A 16,380-nucleotide genomic window follows, 5' to 3' on the forward strand; every position below is an offset into this window, starting at 1 on the left:
AAATTATAATATATTATTATAAAACAGAGTTTAAAGTCTGCATTTGTTTTAGCTAAAGAACTCTGGTGTTTTTCAAGCGTCATGAATGCAATGTTCTGATTGGATGCTATTAATAATCTAGACTGAGACAATTTAACTGAGTTTCCACTAAATGTCATCAATCATTTTAATAACTCAGCAACATCTATTTGTCGACTCTAACGTCATTACCCAAATCACCGGATCAATGAACAGAAACCTGGCACACCGGATCAATGAACAGAAACCTGGCACAGACAAAATATAGTAATACAACAACACACACAACCCATGTGATTCTTTAATGAAATGACATTAGCAAAATGCGGCATAGTAAGTCTATGCAAAGAGTAATAGTACGGAACATTCAGTAGTACAAAATACACAATATATATGTTTTACATGAACATAACAGCTTAACAGATAAGTAACCGTGTGATTGGTCACTTCAAAGACACATGATGATTGTCCAATCCACCGCAGATTATGGACATACCCAACAATTTACTAGGAAGGGAATAAGGGTTTAGATTATGCCATCTGGCCGAGTGCTGATGTACAAATCCAAGCGAAGGAATAAAAGACACTAGGGACTCTGACAGAGGATTCCTGTACATTGAGCGCCCACATAGAAATTACTGTGAGAGCATCATACTCTATGGTTGATATTTTCCAGCTATAGGATACTGTCGCAGTAGCAATTTGTATAGCTATATACCAGTTAATCACAATTTATTTTCGATGATGTTTACTTTTTGCTTTCAGAAGCACAGTCTGTATAATAATGTCCCCGTTTCTTGCTTGAGGCAATTAAGTTACAACAAGTTTGCGTGAACCCTTCAAGCTTGTGAGAGGTGGGATGATTGTTGGATTGACAGATGTTGGTCATTTGGAGAGAGCAGGTAACTGTGCAGAGACCATGATGCAGGCTCTCTCCTCCGTTGCTGTACAAGCGACACAGGGAAGGAATGGGCACGCTTCCAAGAGATTATTCAGAAAAAGGTGGGAACATCCCCAGGTCTGCAAAGTCTTCAATGTTGTAGTTACCAGTGCCTTGGGTGGGGTCTCCAGACATAGGAAGCATGTCCTGGGGAAACAGAGGATTTATACAGCCATCCGTATACGTCACTTCCACTCAGACGCTTACCATCTTCATTTTTTACCCAGCCCTAGTATTACAACACCCTCCTTACAAATATGCATTTTTATTATTATTATTATGTTTGAGATTGGGAGATATGATACATAGGGGTGCTAGTGTAGGTGTCAGACTTGTAATCTCACATTATTTAAAACCGGTGTAAAAATAATGTAATCAGTCTATAGCTACTACAGATGTGTCCTCCTCATACATCATTGCTGCGGTCACGCCACTGAGTCTGAGTCCAGATACCAAATACTACGATGCAGCGGACGTAGATTTTTTCCACGCCAAGATCCGTTGTGCTTTCGTGTATACACTCAGTCTCACATTCGTGTATACATTCAGTCACATTCGTGTATACACTCAGTTTTGTAGACGGCGCGGGGGGGGGGGGGGGGGGTGACTACACAAACGGAGTGGTGAGCTTCCGGCTCTAATAGAGCCAAAAGCTCACTGGGGCTTGCAGTAGACGAGACCCTACCACAAGGGTCTCTTCGCAAGCCCCTCAAGACCATCAACCTGGCCACTCGCTAAAGCTGTGGGAGGTCACCCACAGCCTAGCGAGCGTCCAGGAGTCTGACTCTGACCATAGAAGCTGCAGCCCTCATTCAGAGCGAGCGCTCGCATTTTGCGAGCGGCTCTGAATGAGGTCCTCAGTCTCACATACGTGTATACACTCAGTCTCACATCCGTGTATGCACTCATTCTCACATCCGTGTACGCACTCATTCTCACATACATGTATACACTCAATTTGTAAGTTATTTTTCATATGTTGCTTTATTCATCTGGGTAGAACCATGATCAAATTCTTTATTAGTACAATTGCCCAAAAAAAAATATACAAAACCCACCCAAAAAAATATTACCGCACCCAATCTCAGTCACAATCGTAGACAGTCACAGGATTATTGCCCTTACATATAAAAACTGTATTAATGCAGTTAAACTCTCTAGTGGACATGAATTTTCATGGCCAGAAAGCTAAATACATCACAGCGGATAACAGAGTCCCCCCTGCTATGTCTCAGGTTTACTTGTAGCTCTATAACCTCCTGTGTATGGTGCGGAGCCCCTGCTGGACACAGAAACTCAGACAATACATTTCTATCATAATGCGCTGCCTTTGTGCGGGCTTTTTCTGTATAGGTGATTGTAACCAAGATGGGCACTGTCACAGCAGGTAGGACTCGCCTGACACCTAGATAATGATTAGAAATATCCCTGACTATTATTAAACTGCCTCTCTAATACCAAATGAGAAAAACGTGAAATATCTTCTGCACTTGGTTGTACGCACAAACTGGGCTTTTGGTGTATACTGTGCTGTTCTTCATTGTACTATGCCTCAATAAATAATATTAGGTAATCCCAAACTGTGCCCATAGAGACATTAGGTACCTGGAAGACTTCGGCTTGGCCTGGCTGCTGGTGGGAGTGCTGCTCATTGCTCTGCTGGTTATGATGCTGACTCTGCCACTGAGACCACACTTCTGATGCCCGGCCCTGGAACTGACTACTGCTCTGCCCTGTTTCAGCTGAACACAGAGGACAGGAAATAAAAGGGTGGTATCAGAATGGTGCTATAAACATTTCATCTCCATTGTATATGTAGCTTGTGGTGTAATGATGTTTTTTCTGTTTATTGACCACAAACACTATTCAAATGTGCATGCAATATGTTTAATAGTAGATAATAGATAGACAATACTGATAAAGACTGACAAATAGATTATGGTCTGTTTATCGTTAGCATTCTCTGTAAAGCTGTAATGTATTCCACATCATCTTCTATTTTGTGGAGGGGGCCAAGCTCTCTGCCCTCATGGCAGCATGGTAACTTGATGCCCCCCAGTTGTGGCATAGGCAATTCTCCAGTGGAAAGACACCTACCTTTTTGGTTTCCCCAAGCAGTGATATTTTGGGGTGTAAGCCATGAGTACAGAGTAGATACCAGGATGAGACCCCCCCCCCCCCACCCCCTAATAGTCTCCTCATCATGAGGAGGACAGAAAAGCATTTTAATATGTAAATCTTCTCCTTTAACACAAGAAAACAAGTGATTACCAAAGTGAAGAGATAATTATATGGGAGGTGATGGGTAGCTATGGATGGAATAGATCGGGTATATGACAGGTGGATGTTCATTGTAGCAATAAGAGGTAAGTCAGTGGGTGCATGCTGGTCAGGAAGTAATACATACTGATGGGAACAAACACTATGGGCCAAATGTAATAGGGTGAAAGTTTAGAAAATGTCAGAGTTTTCTCACACTTTTTAAAACTCGGCCAATGTAATAGAGTCCGAGAACAAAGTAACAGAGCAAACTCGCATATTTTTCAAACTCTAAAAACTCTCACGATTTAAACTCTCATCCAGATGTTTTCCCATTTTGAAGATACAACTTGACCAATGAAATAGTGTGAGAGTTTACTGCTGGTACACGCTGGCCGACGCACACAAAATATATTGGCCAATCAATTGATCGGCCAACATATCTGCCAGTGTGTACCCAGCATAACAGTTCTCCCAGGGGAGTATTTATAATGGGTACAGGGTGTGCGGGGCACACGGGCCCCTAGGTCCAGGGGAAGCCCGTACCCATAAAACTTACCTCTCCAGAGTCCCGCGTCGGCTCTGGTGTCTGCGCCTGTAAAAACGCCTGGAAAATGTCAGCCGTGGCCATTTTTCCCGTGACCTGTGTATGCTCTATAGACTCTGGGCACACTCTAGTGCCCAGAGTCTATAAATGCGCCGCTGGCCGCATACCGCTCAGTGCGCAGCCGGCCACCGGACGAGGAGAGGGCCCGTGTCAGAGACTGCACACGGGCCCCCTCCTCTCTAGAAATGCCCCTGAATTCTCCCTCGATCCTCTGCAAGGGACATGGGGTTGGCTAATTTCCCTCAGTCTAAGAGAAGTAAATGTCACATTCCATCATCATATCTAGAACTGTTCAAGTAAACAGGATTCAACAGTAGAGATAATATAATAATAAAAGAAGCCTGAAGTCACCAATGACATTATGTTGTATTCTTCTGCCTTTCCATTAGGTGTAATAAAAGAAAACATTCACACTGAAAAGAGATAACTATGAAAGATATAGGGGGTCTATATACTAAGCCTTGGAGAGAGATAAAGTAGATAGAGATAACATACAATCCAATCAGCTACTAAATGTAATTTTTCAAAAGCAGCCTGTAAAGTGACAGGAGCTGATTGGTTTGTACTTTATCTCCATCCACTTAATCTCTCTCCAAGGTTTAGTACATAGACCCCTTAGTGCAGTATATTGATGGCATTAAAATACATAATATGCTGAAACCAGAGTACAGTACACTGTCTGTCTTATGTGCCAGGCCCGACTGCCAAGTGGTCAGATCTCTGTCAGATTTGGCAATGGGCATTCTTACATGTGTGGCTAAATATAAAAGATCTTGTTGTCTGGTGCTCTGTTAAAAACAAGGTTGGATCGGACAGGGCACCATTAGTAAGGTAGATGCGGACATTTTTTAACTGCATTTGCTGTCCATCCCAAACAATACATGATAGTTCTCCATCAGAAGTTTATCAGAGTCGGCTTGTCTACCTGGGACCATACATGCTCAGTTTGCAGCCAATAAAACAGTCAAATTAGCTGTCACAATTGTAGTAGCTTAGGAGATATAAAAGAGAGAGAGACTCTGCTCAGCAGCTCTTCTCAACAAGTAACCCCAGCTGTACTCGCTGGGACGTTCCGGGTAAGCAAAAACTTTTTTTCTTTAATGGCAGGGTGGGGGCAATGAAACAAATCTATCACTGTATCCTTGTAATTGTTAGAATATAATGTAGCTTTAAAAACAAATACTAAGAAACATGTGGATTATAGTTTTATTGTCAATTTTTTGTTTTTCTTAAATTGTAATATGTGAGATATATAAAGTATATCTACAATTCATTCTAATCTTGTATTATTTTTAATGAATACTTGTTTATAGCACATTTATTGCTTATATATAGTAGCACTTAAACATTTGATCAATTAGCATTTATATTCATTACAAATATTTTACTAGGAAAATGTTGGAGGTACAAATAACACAAATGGGCTGCCTGGTGGGTACCCAGGTAGGACATGATTGAGAAGCACTGCTCTAGGCCAATAGCTATTGATGGTGTGGTACATTGATGATGTGGTTGCAGGTACTGTGATGTGGAGATTCAGCGGATAAAGCCAGTGTCCCCCAGGATACAAGGTGGCCATAGCTCACAGTGGAGATTTAAAGAGCAGCGGTGTGGAGAAATATAGGACTTTTTCACCACCACATATATTAAGCAACACAAGGAAAACCTATGAGCATTTTACTTCCTGTACCAAAGAGGTTAATATGGTGACCACAAAGAATCAGAATGCAGACTTACTGAATGCCGCGTTCCGTCCTCCTAAGCCAGAGTAGGCATTTCCGCTGGGAGATGATGTAGCCGGGCTGGATAGCGGGCTGTATGTGGACGGATCTGATGTGTATGTGTGACTTGTTCCAATACCAAATGGAGAAGTTTGAGCTTTACCAGATTGTGAAGTAATTTGCTGTGAATTTAACAAACACATATTTTGCCGTAAAGACAATTCAGCATTGTGCCTCCCACTTTCAGCACGCTATCTGACTAAGAATACATAGACTTCTGGTGGTGAAAGTACCTGTCCTTGAAAAGGAGGTCGGCTTCCTGTCCAAACCTGTCCAGCATTAATCTGACGTGATATTTGGGTCAAGTTCTGCCCTGTGCCTGTTGGAGACTGGATCTCATTAACTCCAGACACATGAACTACTGAAGAACTGAAATAACAAATAGGGAATTATTTACAGCAGAGTAGAGTAGTAGGGGACAGACTCTTCCATCTTTTGTCAGGGGGGAGATGTACTAAGCTCTGGAAAGTGATAAATTGGACAGTGATAAACTACTAACGAATCAGCTCCTAACTGCCCTGTTACAGTCTGTGTTTGAAAAAGGAGTTAGGAGCTGACTGGTTGGTAGTTTACCACTCTCCAATTTATCATATATATATATATATATATATAAATATATATACATATATATATATATGTATATATATATATATATATATACACACATATATATATATATATATATATGCAAAGGGAGGCAGCAGCACTCACAGGACTTCACTGGAAGAATGCCGGATGTTCGGTTCAACGTTTCAGTCAACGGACCTTTATCAAGAACATGGTCGTTTTCTTGATAAAGCTTAGTACCTGAAAGACTTGCCGCTGTGTCCCGGCTGGAAGGGGCTGCCTGTTGAGTACAGTTGCTGAGTCCCGCTGCCGGATGCCGACAACATTTTCTTCTCAGCTAAGAGGCGAGCGAGACAGGAATAAGAGAGCATGCAAATACTAATATAATAGCCATTCCCATTTCTAGTGCAACTCAAATCTTTCACAGCTGACTTATACATAGATCATAATCGCATTACATATGTTAGTAAAATCTACAGACACAACCACTAACACACAGAAATTCCATAGAAATAACTCACCTCCCATTACCCTAAACTATTAAATCAACATCCACCAATATATGTAGCCTCACAAACAATATATAAATAATTGACACGACCTTGGATCTCTTTCAGATGTTGACATGACCCTGGATCTGTTGCAGATGTTCCCCCTAATTCTAACAGAGACACGAGCCCTTGTTACCCCTGTAACTATGCACTGATGGCGACAGGCAGACTAGCAGAAGGCACCTTGGCTATGTTAACACTACATTCCTTCTGAATGAAGACTCTGCATTTGACCCTCTCACTGCATTTACAAACATATCTAAATGCTTATTAAAAACACACTTAACCAGGATCCCTGGGGCCCATGAACTCAACTCTATGCACTGACCTGTCCTGATCTGAACCTGCTAGGCATCTAAGATCACATAATCCCTTTTAAGATGCAATAAACTGTTGAAAGTAAGCAGACTGACTCTATTAGGGTTACAATATAAAAGATGAACAATGATAGTTCTCTAGGTATTGAGGCGTCAAGGTTGCGGTAAAATGTCCTCATATCACACACAACAGGCTGGTTGCATAAAAGTGATGTTTTTAGAAGCTATCACCACTAAAAGAGATGTGTGACTGGCTGTGAGGGATAATATTGACAACTTACAGGCTGTGATTCCAGCAAACATCTCTGCAAAACGTGGGTCCCGGTCCTGGGAAAATATGGGATCAGGCTTATCAACCACAGATTTCCCCCCCTCATGTACATTCCCTGCAAGGTTTGTGACAGGCACCTGTAATGACACACAGCGTCTCAGTGACCACAAGGGGAGCACACAGCAAGATGGTGGGATGGGAGGAACATGTGTGCGAGTATTATGTGTATAGCGCTGCATTATTGGTGGCGCTACATAAATAAATAATAATAATAATAATACACACCTGTGACAGGTCATAGGAGGACAAACTGTCCCTTGGATGAACCTCCAGCTCAGCTTGCTGCTGCTGGACCTGCCTGGGAACATAGGAACAGCTGCGGAAATACTGTAGGCTATAGTTTATGTGACATAAAATAAACAGCACTTTTTCCCTAGTTGTACCCTTTGCAATGTCTTACCAGAGCTATCCTAGATATATCCTGGTGACTTTAAAGTGTGCATACATAAATCAGATTTATCTGGTGACTACTAGAAACCAAAATCGCAGATGTTGTAATAACCTGGAACAAGGGATAGGTGATTATGATTTTTTTTTTTACAGGTTACATGGATGCTACATGGAAAAGAGGACATGAATGGCTACAAGGATTGTAGGTGAGTATGTGGGGGTGTGAGTGAATGAGTGAATGTATGTGTAATAAACTATTAAAAACCTTGAATGTCCGTGACTTGTGGTTTTTTAAATAATTGTTTTACAGGTGTACTAGAGGTACCAGCGGGCTCTTAATGCCCCGCATGCTGGTACTTGTGGTTCTCCACGTACAAGTATGCGGGGGAGGCTTGCTGGGACCTTTAGTTCTACTGTAAAAGAAAATATTATTTTATCTATTTTTTGACAATATCAACTCGGCAACCACCGCCCAGGGATCCCGGGGATAGCCCCTGGCCATCAGCCCAGGCCTGGTGTGTTCTGGAGAGGGGGGAACACATTTATTGTGGAGGTCCCCATCTCCCCAGGGATCCCCAGCCTGGGCTGACTAGCAAGGGGTGATGAATGCTTTGGCCGGGGGACCCGGTGAAAGGGTCCCACGGCCGTGGCATTATACACCCGGTGCTGGTTGTGGAAAATACAGGGGACCCCAACTCATTTTGTCCCCTGTATTTCCACAACCAGGACTGGCTCACTGAGCCCAATGCTGGTTGATGAAAATACAGGGGAGCCCTACGTCTTTTTTCTCCTGTATTTTTTTGCCCCCTGTATTTACATAACCAGGACCAGCTCAGCAAAGACCGGTGCTGGCTGTGCTTTTAGAGTGGGGAGGGGGGGCACATAATTATTTTTTTAAATTTTACTATTTTTTTTTAACACAGAAGCCTTCACGGATCTCACTAATCTGTGAAGATTTTACAATACAAAGTGCGAGTTTACAAAAAACTTGCACGGACTCCCACAATGTAATAGGCTCAAACTCACAAGTTCGCAGGCTATTATTTGCAGAGTTGTGGGTCAAACTCGCACCTCTAAATGTGCAAGAAAGTGTGAGTTTGTCCTGCACAAAAAACTCAGCCCCTATTACATTTGGCCCCATATTGGAATTTGAATGTTATCAGCCATGCACAGCTAAAGAGGTCTATCACAAATTAGACCAAATTCTCTGCATTTCCACCTACATTCTGCTTAATCTGTACATCTAAATGGAGGGGAGAACCCCTGATCATAGAGTATAGTATTTGATCTGGGTTATGTGTGATATGGAATAGTGAAATGACCTCATTTTCATGATCTAGATAAAAGCATCTGGCCTGTTGGTCTCATACCCGTCTAGTGTCAGAGCTCTTGGTGACGTTTTATACCCTTACAGTGTACAATAGGGAGTATTTTACCCCAGATATTACATGCAGGGATCACACTTTGGGTCTGATGTTGAGTCGGACAGATCTCTTGGCACAGACGCAAATGGTGAGTTTTTCATCCAGCGCAGGCGCAGAAACAAATGTGCACATTTTTGCAATAGTCCATCCTATTCTGAGCTGGATGGAACTCGGACACATCTGTCTTCCTTAGAAATGGCGCATTTCGGGGCTGGAACTGGGCGGTGTCAATGCAATTGCACATAAACACCCAGACTTGTCGGAGTGTCACGTGAGTGTCATGGGTGTGTATGTAGAGCTCTCTGCAATTCTGAGGGCTACATACAAGAAAGAGAAGACTGTTTCTGACCGATCTCTTGCAGATATTAATGATGACAGTGGTGGCGGCCAATGTAAAACCAATGTGCGGCACAGGTTTCCGCTGGCACATGCAGGAATGCCCGCATTAGTTGAATGGACACTGGCATTAGGTGGTAAATCTAACTTCCGCAGCGTCCCGCAACTACAGCCACTTTGCATGCGACTCAGAATACGCCCCTTTGCCTTGAATGTTCATCCAAAGTAATAATAATAATGTTATTTATATAGCACTTTTCTACTAATAGGAATCAAAGTGTTTTACATTTGCATTTAAAACACAAAATACAAAATAAGCTTAAAAGCAAAGAGAAACATTAGTTTCCATGTTTGGTCTCCAGTATACCTAAATAAAGGAAGCAGGGTCTGGCTTATTGTGTTCCAACTACTTACTTCACATTGGTATTTGTACAGATAATGTATTCAATCTCATCAGAGTATGGGTTCTGGAAAGTGAAGCTGCTTGTGCGAAGCAGCATCCAGTCTCGAGTCTTAGTGTGAAAACGATACATCACAGAGAGCACCTGTCCTTTCAGCTTCACCACCTGGTGCAAAAAACACTGTATTAATATAATATATCTAATTAACAAAGACATTCATTAAATTGGATTCATTGTGAGATATATTGATACTGGTGACCTACTCACTGCAGTATACAACCTAGTGATGCAGCGGAGCGGTGTTTCATACAACTCACCGGCGAGTGTATGATGCTTGCGGGTTGCGGTGCAGGATGATGGAACAGCATAATAGCAGGTAATAACCAGGTCTCTTATTTGAAGCTAAGTAGGATACGTCTGTCTCCCACCATGTCACTCTACGCAGTGGCAAGATGGCGCAGCGCATGCGTAGTACTAACAGTGGCAGCCATTTTGGTACAGGAAATGAAGCCTCCCTGGAGGTATAGTAAGATGGAGACTATGCAGTAGAGCACTCCACTTTTAACATTGTGAGTGGGACTAAAGACATGAATTCATGTAGTATGCATTAAAGAGTATTAAGGTAGAATCATGCTCTTCTGCATTTAGGGCTGCATTGAATTACCTGGATATCAAGAAAAATCCCAGTAACCCTGGGATTGCCTGTGGTTCCCAGGGCTGGAACAGCCATATGGGCCTGTAGGGTTTTCTGACAATATCACCATTTAAAGTTGTGTTTATATATATCATCATAGTGCGCAATGCTCTGCAACACCGACCAATAGGGAAAACAGAGCATACATAACACAAAGCAGATAAAATAAATGCAAACATAAAAACATATGGTAGGGATGGCTCTGCTCATGAGAAATGGGTTGTGAGCGTGAATGGAAGCGGACTTGTAGAATAGGTGAATCTCAGGGAAGATGCGAGTCACTGGTCATAGGCAGGACTAAGAGGGCATCAGGGACAGTATTTTAAGATGGGATTTGAGATGTATGAAGTGGTAATCTCATTGAGGGCTTTGTAGATGATAATGAGTAATCTGAATTGGATACTGAAAGATATGGGCTCTATTTATTAACATTATTTTTACTAAAATAAAGTGAAAAAGGGTGTTTTCACACGCTTTTCACATTATTTTAGTTTCACCTGTAGTTATTACAGGGCAATTGGAGTAGAATTAGTAAAATTCTACTCCAACCCCTAAGTATCACTTATTTTTAGTAAAGCAGATCTCATTTCCCATAATTGTAATGGGAAATGTGATCCGACTATAGCTACTAAAAATAAATTGTAAAAAAATACCGGGGAAAGTCCTGTGATAATAACGCCACCTGGAGGTGGCGTTATCCAGGGTCTCCCCCGGTTACCGGGCTCCCAATCTGCTCTAATGGGGAAACCAGAGGCGGGAGCCGGTACCAGTAATCAGCTGTGTGGTCTAAACAGACCACAAGCTGATTGCTGTAAAAAAAAAAAAAAAAAAAAATTTAAACATTTTTTTTTTTACTTACCTGAATCCAGGGACCGGTGATCGGGCCTCCGGTGATGGCTCCTCTCTGGTCAGCTGGTCTCCCATAGTGCCGTGCTGCCCGGTCATCAGGTGATCGGGCCCCAGTGCAGTATGGGAGATCACCTGATCGGGAAGCCCGGAGAAGATCACCGAAGGCTAAGAGGATGCAGGTAAGTGTAATGAAGGGAGGGGGGGGGGCGCGGGGGGCGGGGCTTAGCGTTGATGGGGGGTAGCAGCGATGGTGGGTCGGCGCATGCGCGGGCTCTTAGTCGCGGTATTTTTTCCGAAAATACCGCGACTAGAGTGCGGATGGGATCCGCAGGGACAGAGCTTTATCGCAAGCTCTGTCCCTGCAAGGGATTTAGAATAAATCCCTGTGATATTGCCTGAATTCGCAATGCGAATTCACTCGGTAATATCACACTAGAATCTGCATTCAATATGCGGATTGTAGTAAATAGAGCCCATGGTGAGCTAATCTAGGTATTTGCAGAATGGTGCATAAGATGTGGAGTGGGAAGAGAGAAAGATCAATCTTTCCACAGTATTTAGGACAGAGTGAAACTGAGTAAGGGGAATGTCAGTTAGGAGGAGTTTGTAGTAGTTAAAACAAGAGAAGATGAGAGAATAGAAGAGCTATGGTTGTATATATATATACTACATGATTAGTGGCTGGCTGTCATGGTATACACCACAATACTATACTGGGCCTGAGCAATTGCAGCTGCAATGTATAAGGTAGACAATGTGTACCATTGTCTTTCTACTTGTCCATTATATTACATTATATACTGTATATTTTGTGTGTATGTCTGAATTTATGTATTTGTACAGTGGGAAGCTGAATGTAAGGAAGTTATAGTGAAGGCCCATATAATATGTAAGGATAAGAAGGAATGAAGCTGCCCATTATGGAGGTAGAGGACTGTATAAACAGAGGGATAGTGTGTGAGATTCCTTAGACTATATTAATATATGGATGAATATCAGGGCTATTTAATCTGCATAGCTACGTAGGCTATTTAATTTAACAATAGGTAACTCTATTAAATAGTTGGATGTGGGGACTAGATTACTTAGGTGGATAAGCAGAGATATATAAGTGGACTGGTAAAATGTTGGCATTAAGGTTAAACACTATAATGGTAGCATATGTCTTTACACTGGGATTATAATATGGCTATTCAATATGCATAATACTGAATTCTGTAAATATATTGTCAGGATAATGAATGGGCACTATTTAATAAAATTGGGCAGCATGGGGGTATGTAATACCCATGGGCAAATTATTGCACAGTAGTTAGCAGTGCTGCCTCAAAGTCCTGGGGTCATAAATTTGATGCTGATCAAGGCCCTGAGTGGAGTAAGCATGTTCTCTCCGTGTTTAGGTGGGTTTACTACATACTAATAGGGTAAAAGGCTTCTGACAAAATGGACCCTAGTGTATGTGTGTATGGCAGGGAACTTAAAGGGCACAGACTAATGTGGATGACTATGTATTCCCCGGGCAGTGTTATACACATAAATGACCACAAATAAATACTAGGATGTGTATGTTTGAAAAGGTGCTTCGAGTGTGGGAGAGAAGTGGTTCATATGCTGCAGCGGCTTTCGGGCAAGTATCAGTTTAATACGATTTGTTGTCTGCATAGCAATCTGCTTCCATGTTATACACAAATTTTTGTCAATAAAATATCTGAAGTGGTTAGGTCTTTGCCCTCCACTTCCAGCTATGCACAAATATAGTTTTTCCCATCTGATATTGAGATTAAGAACAGAAAGACACCTCCCTAGGACCTAACTAAATATGAGTAGGTCACTGTGAAATTAGGTTTATTTTGTCATTCACATGTTAAATGAATTTGTAAAGTGACCATTAGCAATTACTGGTTTAGTTCAGAAAGAAGTAACTTATGACAGCAAGTTTTAGTAAACTGACAATTTAGTTCTGAAGTCTTCATTACAGTCTTTGATTAAACCACTGAGACTGAGAGGTAACTTTACTAAGTGTTGGATTTGGGTCTATTTCAAAGCTCACAGTCAACGACAGGTATCGACGTCAGATTTCAGTCTAAAAAAAACAGCATTACTGTGCATCGGTTTTGACTGTCAATTCAAATCTGGCGTCGATACCCATTGGATTTCTTCCCTCTATTCACATCAGATCCGACGTCAAAGCTGTTGTCAATCTACTGTACAGTGAAAGCCCTGCACAGATCACTATAATCTGTGCAGGCTTCAATTTCTGTACATGTTAACAAATGGTTAAATATAGAAAACATTTGTGGGGTCCTCCCATAAATTCATAACCAGCCCCAGACTTTTGAGCCTAGATTGATATTGGTAATTAGGGGAGAGAAGCAGAAAAAGGGTTTCCCCTATTATAACCAGGACTAGGCTGAACCGGTTTTGGGAGCTGGCGCTATAGCAGGGGAATACACAGCATGGGATCCCCCTGCCGTAATGGCAATCAGCCCCAACCTGGGCAGCCCAAGGCTGTGGGGACCCCCTTTCCCAAAAAAAAAGATCCCACTCGCCAAGGACAAATAGCCCTGGGGTGAAAGGCCACGGCTCTTCTCTGCACAACCTGGGCTTTGGGTGCTAAGGTAATAGTAATTAAATAGTTAAATAATATTGTTTTTACAGAGCCACGCCGCAAATGACAGGTCACTTCCGGTCACTCTTCATAGAAATTAATGGGGACGCGACAGGGCATGCTAACCATCATGCCGGGGCAGGCTTGCTGGGTCCTGTAGGCCACCTGTAATAAACAATATTAGTGCTGATTATTGGAAAATAGAGGGAACCCCACTCTCTTTTTCACCCAATTTTCCAATACCAGTCTAAGCTCAGAGGTCCGGGGCTGGTTATGGATTTGGAGATGGACCCTATAACATTTTTTATTTAACTATTTATTAACATATCAGCAAACAAAGTCTGCACAGATCATAGTGTTCTCTGCAATGTTCACCCAAACTAGCCTGACTAAGAAGGCAGGACTATTGTTTGGGCAGGTTGTCGTTTCAGTGTTGGTTTCTGGTTGGTTTGCAAGTAAATCTGTGGCTTGCATACCCTGTCCCCTCCCGCCTCCAGCACAAGCTCTCTCCTGATGCCTGTCCAATCTTGGCCACCACTTCAATCTTTCCCTCTCATCAGATACTGTTCCCTCTGTATTCAAGCATGCCCTTGTCTTCCCATTCTTAAAAAAATCCACCCTTGATCCAAACATTCTCTCCAACTACCACCCCATCTCTCTCCTCCCATATGCCTCCAAACTCTTTGAGCGGATTGTCTACAACTGCCTTACTGGCTTTCTCTCCTCCCACTCCCTGCTTGACCCATTTCAGTCTGGCTATCATCCTCTCCACTCCACAGAAACTGCCCTCATGAAAGTCAGCAATGACCTTCAAATTCAAGGTCCACTACTCTCATTCTGCGTGTTACTGCCCTCTCCTGGCTGTCCTCTTACCTCTCTGACTGTTTTTTCTCCATCTCCTTTCATTACTCTACTCCACCCTCCACTTCCACTACTGGTAAGTGTCCCCCAAGGGCCTGTCCTTGGACCTTCTTACGTCTTCCTTAGGTGAGATCATCAGCTCTTTTGGCCTCCAATATCATCACTATGCTGATGACACTCAGATCTACCTCTTTTCACCCCCTCACTCCTTACTGTGTCTTTGTTATTTGTTCCTGGATGTCACAGCGCTTTCTTAACCTTAACATGTCTAAGACTGAGCTGATCATATTCCCACCCTCCCACATAACCTCGCTTCTCACAATTTAATTAGCTATTGATGGCACAACTATCTCCTCTATCCCACAAGTGCGCTGTCTTCAAACAAAACATCCAGTACCTTTCGCAGTTCTGCCATCTCCATCTCAGAAATATCTCCAGGATCAGAGACTTTCTCACCCTTGAGGTAACCAAGACCCTCATCCACTCACTCGTCATCTGCATACTGGACTGCTGTAACATCCTACTTTCTGACCTCCCTGCCTCCCATCTCTTCACTACAATCTGTCCTCAATGCTGCTGTATCACTCATCTTCCTCTCCAAATGCACTATATCTGCATCCCATCTCCTCAAAGGCCTACACCGCTCCCCTTACCTTCCGAACCCAATTCAAACTTACCACACTCACTTACAAAGCCCTCAGCCAATTCACTCCTATTTACGTCTCTGACTTTATCTCCTTTACACTCCCGCCTGATAACTTCGCTCCACAAACACATGTCGCCTCTCCTGCCATCTGATTACTTCCTCCCACTCCCGCCTCCAAGATTTTGCCCGCGCTGCTCCCCACTTTTGGAATTCTCTTCCCTTCTCTATCAGACTCTCCACCTCTCTACTAATCTTCAGACAGGCTCTCAAGACCCACTTCTTCATCAAAGCATTCCAGCCCTCATCCTAACCTCTGCTCCTTCCACACTATCTACCTCATCTGTGTCACCCCTGTCTTTCTGCCCGTCCCCTTCAGAATATAAGCTCTCACGAGCAGGGTCCTCTTTCCTCACGTGTTTCTCATTCCCTTACTTGTACTATGATTTACTCCTAACTCCCCAAATGGCACCTAAAACTTGGCTTCTAATGCCCTGCTGCTTATTTAAGTGTTATGCAGCAATGTTTATAATCCTTGTCTTTGTCTTGCATTGTTTTGTACTGTTAATAATTGTTTTTCTTGTGTGCTCATTTATGTACTTTTTAAGGCGCTGTGAAAAAATCGATAGTTGGTCCGACCTTCTAAAGTCTGTATTATGGTAATTTTTCCGTCTGTTTTGCCTTTAGCAAATGGTCGGTTTGCAAACCCACAGCAAAAACGACCAAAATACCAAACTTGACCTTTAGTTAATATACTCCTTAGAAGTAAGGGACAGGTGACAAGTGAGCAGACTTGAAGCATG

General features: G+C 42.5%; 1 protein-coding gene across 4 annotated transcripts in view; it reads right to left on the bottom strand.

Annotated features, from left to right (window-relative positions):
* Nucleotides 1-305: 305 nt before the first annotated feature.
* Nucleotides 306-16,380, bottom strand: part of ARNT2 (aryl hydrocarbon receptor nuclear translocator 2) — a 122,670-nt gene continuing 106,595 nt past the window's right edge. For all 4 annotated transcript variants that reach the window (XM_088472947.1, XM_088472949.1, XM_088472946.1 and 1 more), the window contains 8 exons: nt 9,936-10,087; nt 7,597-7,669; nt 7,322-7,448; nt 6,413-6,509; nt 5,839-5,974; nt 5,562-5,727; nt 2,564-2,700; nt 306-1,105 (listed from right to left, as the gene is read on the bottom strand). In XM_088472947.1, the coding sequence (XP_088329073.1) occupies nt 1,007-1,105; nt 2,564-2,700; nt 5,562-5,727; nt 5,839-5,974; nt 6,413-6,509; nt 7,322-7,448; nt 7,597-7,669; nt 9,936-10,087 (987 nt within the window). In that variant the 3' untranslated portion in view covers nt 306-1,006. The remainder of the gene's footprint in view (nt 1,106-2,563; nt 2,701-5,561; nt 5,728-5,838; nt 5,975-6,412; nt 6,510-7,321; nt 7,449-7,596; nt 7,670-9,935; nt 10,088-16,380) is intronic.

Source organism: Taudactylus pleione, unplaced genomic scaffold (assembly GCF_031769625.1).
Source record: "Taudactylus pleione unplaced genomic scaffold, aTauple2 ptg000129l, whole genome shotgun sequence".
Taxonomy (NCBI): domain Eukaryota; kingdom Metazoa; phylum Chordata; class Amphibia; order Anura; family Myobatrachidae; genus Taudactylus; species Taudactylus pleione.